The 5,422-nt window shown below is 43.0% G+C and overlaps 1 protein-coding gene across 1 annotated transcript; it reads right to left on the reverse strand.

Annotated features, from left to right (window-relative positions):
- Positions 1-928: 928 nt before the first annotated feature.
- LOC311301870 (uncharacterized protein) lies at positions 929-3,205 on the reverse strand. Its single transcript, XM_084427242.1, has 2 exons — positions 1,626-3,205; positions 929-1,009 (listed from the first exon to the last, which is right to left on the reverse strand). The coding sequence occupies exons 1-2, from the start codon at positions 2,883-2,885 to the stop codon at positions 983-985; spliced, it is 1,287 nt and encodes a 428-aa protein (XP_084283368.1). The 5' UTR covers positions 2,886-3,205; the 3' UTR covers positions 929-982.
- Positions 3,206-5,422: the final 2,217 nt, after the last annotated feature.

Raw genomic sequence — 5,422 nt, forward strand, 5'->3', positions numbered from 1 at the left:
TTAGAAAGTTGTCCGGCTCGATGAGACCAATGTACGTACTGATTTTTAAAACTGTGGGTAAAACTAACCCCCCCACTTTTGTCAAAAGCATTTTGAAAGTTTGATTTGATTTGATTTGATTGTTTATTTGTCATTGCATATCTCTACACAACGAAATTAAGATGACATCAATCACTCAGTTAGCAGCCTAGGGGATAAAAGTAACACCGTCAACAACAGTTCATAGATAAATATATAATAAAAATAAAAAATAAACATTAAAAATTAAAATGGTTTTATAAAACTAAAACATTTATAAAACACTATAAAAATCAAGTCCGGATTTACTTTCTACTTTCTACTTTCAACAGTTCATTAATGGCCCTTGGAAAAAAACTGTTTCTCATGCGGTTTGTCCGCGCCCTCATTACCCTGAGCCGGCCTGACGGTAAAGTGTCAAACAGAGTGTAGCCAGGATGTGTAGGATCCGCCCTGATGCTTGCAGCTCTTCTCTGCAGCCTACTGGAGTAAATGTCCTCAAGGCTCAGAAGAGGTGCCCCAATGATTCTCTGGGCAGTTTTAATTACCCGCTGCAGATCTTTTTTCTCCTCTACAGTGCAGCTGGAAAACCACACTGTACAGCTGTATGCCAGCACACTCTCTATTGTGCACCTGTAAAAGTTTATGAGGAGTGTCTGCGGGAGCCCGGTGCGTCTTAGGGTGCGCAGGAAAAAAAGTCTCTGCTGAGCTTTTTTCCCTAGCTCTTTGGTGTTTACTCCCCAGGTCAGATCCTCCGCCAGATGTAGCCCCAAGTATCTGAAGCTTCGGACCTGTTCCACCTCCTCTCCATGTATCTCGAGAACTTCATGATTGTTGTTCTTACATTTTCTAAAATCAATTATGATTTCTTTTGTTTTCTTTGTATTAAGAATTAAATTGTTCCTGCCACACCATGATACAAGTGATTGGACCTCCTCCCTGTAAGCGGTCTCATCATTGTTGGTTACCAGCCCCACCACAGCTGTGTCATCTGCAAATTTGAAAATGGAATTTGAATCATGAATGGCAAAACAGTCGTAAGTGAATAGTGAATAAAGGAGCGGACTGAGAACACAACCCTGGGGAGTGCCGGTGTTAAGGATGATGTTGGAGGAGGTGATATTTCCAAGTCTGACATGCTGGGGTCTATCAGTAAGAAAGTTCTTAATCCACTTGCAGAGGTGAGAGTCCAGGCCGAGTAATAGCAGTTTGTTGACTAGTTTGCTGGTATTGATGGTGTTAAAAGCTGAACTGAAGTCAACAAAAAGCATCCTGACATATGTGTTGGGGTTCTCCAGGTGAGTGAGGGCAGTGTGAAGTGCGAGTGAAATGGCATCATCAGTGCATCTGTTGGCTCTATAGGCAAATTGGTGTTGGTCCAGATTTGCTGGAATAAAAGACTTGATGCTGTTCAATACCAATCTCTCAAAACATTTCATTATAACTGGTGTTAATGCTATTGGTCTGTAGTCATTTAGACATACAACAGTTTTCTGTTTTAGAACAGGCATGATGGTAGCAGTCTTTAGGCAGATAGGAACTATAGCCTCCTTCAGTGACTTGTTAAATATGTCAGTCCAAACAGCAGCAAGTTGGTGAGCACATACCTTTAGTACACGTCCTGGGACCCCATCTGGTCCAGATGCTTTTCTGATGTTAATGTTCTGCAAGGCCCGTTTGACCTGGTGCTGCTCTAGTACGATCGGTTGCTCATCCACATGAGTACTGACGATGGCCTGTCCTGCACTGGCTCCATCCTCAAAGCGGGCAAAGAATGTATTCAGCTGGTCCGGGAGAGAAGGGTCAACATGAGAGGGTGGGCCGTAATTTGTGGTATTGTTAGTTATTGTCCTGATTCCCTGCCACATGCTGCAATGGTTATTTTCTTTGAAGTGCTGTTCAATACGCAGCTTGTAATTGTTCTTCGCAGAAATAATCCCCCTTCTCAGGTCAGCTCTGGATTTCCTGTAGGCTTCCTGGTCATCAGATCGCAAAGCAGCATCCCTGGCTTTCAGAAGAGTGTATACGGTTCCGTTAAACCAGGGCTTCTGGTTAGGGATCAATTTAACATTTTTAGTCTGGATGGTGTTTTCAATACAGAACTTAATGTATGACAGTACTGTGGTGGTGTATTGCTCAATGTCTGCATGGTCAAAGAGCTCCCACAAAGTATCTTCAAAACAGTCCTGTAGTGCAGATTCTGTTTCCTCAGTCCAAATCTGCACAGTCTTGATTTGACATTTAGTTCTGCTAGCAACAGACCTGTATGTTGGTCTCAGGAACAGGGCCAGATGATCAGATTGACCGAGGTGGGGGGCTGGCAGTGCTCTATAGGCTCCCTTTATGTTCGTATACACCTGATCCAGTGTTTTCCCCTTCCTTGTTTCAATCTTAATGTTTTTGTAAAATTTAGGTAGAACTGATTTTAGATTTGAATGATTGAAGTCTCCCGCCACAATGAAAAAACTGTCGGGTAGCTTGTTTTGTTGTGCACTGATAGCCTCATACAGTTTTTTCATGGCTAACTTAACATTAACACGTGGGTGAACATACACAGCAGCCACAAATACAGCAGTAAACTCCCGGGGTAAATAGAACGGTCTGCATTTTAGCAGCAGGAATTCCATGTCTGCACAGCAATGTCTCTCCATGACAGTAACATTCTTACACCAGTTATTATTTATAAACACACATACTCCTCCCCCTCTCGTCTTACCAGACTGTTGTGTGCGGTCTGATCTGTAAACACTGCGGCCCGCTAACTCCACAGCTGTATCCGGGATGTTCTCATGTAACCATGTCTCTGAAATTATTGTAACACAACCATCCCAGCGGTAATCCGTAGTCCGGAGTCTCATCTCGTCCATCTTGTTTACGAGAGAACGGGCATTGGCAAGAAATATGCTAGGCACAGCAGGTTTGTGTGGAGCTAGACGAAGCCTGTCCCGGCTCCCAGCCCTCTTCCCCCGCTTTTGCTTCCGCGTCCTTCTCGGTCTGTATTTCTTCCCGGAGACTCGGATTTGTTGCCTACGCTTCTTTGGCCGAATAATCTCCACCGGGAATGTCTCAAAATTGCCAGGTACATATACCGAGCTGTCGTTTCTTATCGTCAAAAGTGAAGATCGAGTGTACTTCACCAAAAAGCTGCTAAGCAATGGAGAGTGCCGAGCCGCTGCGTGTGTCCGCGCCGCCACAACTTCCGCCATTCGCCATGTTCCATTATTTAAAGTGACACACTTCCTGCTGCCAGTTGGTGGCGCTATAACTTTGACTCACAATAGTTACATCCATCTGATCGGCCTCTTACCACGAACACACTGGTGAAGTTTCATCAAGATCAGTTAATGTATGCAGAAGTTATACCACTTCGTGTTTCTCTTTTCTCGCCATAAATTCGTTTCCTCGCCACGGCCAAACCGTTCGAGATATCAAAAATCCGTCCACAATTTAGAATCCTCAATCTCTTGACTTCATGCACACCGAGTTTGGTGGGGATTGGATGAATTCTCTAGGAGGACTACTTCGCATTCCACAGCAAGCGTTTTCCAAACAACCCATAATTGCCGACTTCCTGTTGGGCTGGCGTAAAACTTAGAGCACGAAAGTTGTTCAGCCCGATGTGATCTATATGTGTACCGAGTTTCATATCATTACATGCAAGTGTGTTTGATTTATGGACAAGTGTTCGGATCCCGTTCCAGGGGGCGCTGTTGAGCCCCCCTGCCACGCCCGGGTACCAGCTTCAGCCCGGCCCTGATGGCCGCGGGTTCTGACCTGTGTGCAAAGTTTCAAGAGTTTTCGAGCACGTTAAAGGCCCCAAAAGCCCCTGAAACCTTGAAAAACAGGAATTTTAAACAAATCTCACTCAAAAGACAAATCCCCCCACCCCTCACACACACAAAGGAGCAGAGGCAGAGAGAGAGAGAGGGAGAGAATTCTACAAAAAATCACATTCAAACCAAAATATCTCACTTCCTGTTGGTCACAGCTTATGACTATAAATTAGAAAGTTGTCCGGCTTGATGAGAACAATATACATAACGATTTTTGTGACTCTACTCAAAACTAAGCCCCCATTTTTGACTAAAGGTGGCGCTACTGAGCCCCTCACCACGCCCGTTTCTGAAACTTTGCACATAGCTACCGGCTAATAATTGTGATGTGTCTGTCGAGTTTCATCCAATTTCAAGTATGTTAAGAGTCTCAAAAGCATCTGAAAAGAATATTAAAGTTTGATGCGTTGCCACAGCAACAGTATTTAAGATATCAATAAACCTTTCACAGGTCTACATCTGCCGTGTGTCTACATTATACACATAAAGTTTGAAGCAAATCAGGTAAAAATAAGAGGGTGATTTCAAAGCATTTTGAAAGTGACACACTTCCTGCTGCCAGTTTGCTGCGCTATAACTTTGACTCACAATAGTCACATCCATGTGATCGGCCTCTTACAACGAACACACTGCGGATGTTTCATCAAGATCAGTTAATGTATGCAGAAGTTATAACACACTTCCTGTTTATCTTTTCTCGCTATAAATTCGTTTCATCGCCACGGCCAAAACGTTCGAGATATCAAAAATCTGTCTGCAATTTAGCATCCTCAATGTCTTGACTTCATGCTGACCGAGTTTGGTGTGGATCGGATCAATTCCCTAGGAGGAGTACATTAAATTCCACAGCATGCGTTTTTCAAACAACCCATAATAGCTGACTTCCTGTTGGGCAGAGCTAATAACTTAGAGTGCGAAAGTTGTTCAGCCCGATGAGATCTATATGTGTACCGAGTTTCATACTAATACGTTCTTGTATGTGTCCAAGATTTAAGATTGTGTTCTAGGGGGCGCTGTCGAGCCCACCTGCCACGCCCGGGTACCAGCTTCAGCCCGGCCCTAATGGCCGCGGGTTCTGACCTGTGTGCACAGTTTCATGAGTTTTTGAGTCTGTTAAGGGTCCCAAAAGCCCCCGAACCCTTGAACAACAATAATAATAATAATAAATATAGCTGCGAGCAGCGATTGCGGGCCCAAGCCGGTGGCACCGCCACCCCGGTGCCTTTAGTTACCTAAAGGCACCGGGGATGGCGGTGCCACCGGCTTTGGCCCTCCATCGCTGCTCGCAGCTATATTTATATATATATACACACACACACACACACACACACACACACACACATATATATATATATATATATATATATATATATATATATATATATATGTATATAAATATCTATCTATCTATATCTATATCTATATCTATCTATCTAGCTATCTATATATATATATATATATATATATATATATATATATATATATACACACGCACACACACATATATATATATATATATATATATACTTATATATATACGTATATATATATATATAAATATAAGACAGAAA

This window comes from Rutilus rutilus (assembly GCF_951802725.1).
Source record: "Rutilus rutilus genome assembly, chromosome: 13".
In the NCBI taxonomy this organism is placed as follows: Eukaryota; Metazoa; Chordata; class Actinopteri; order Cypriniformes; family Leuciscidae; genus Rutilus; species Rutilus rutilus.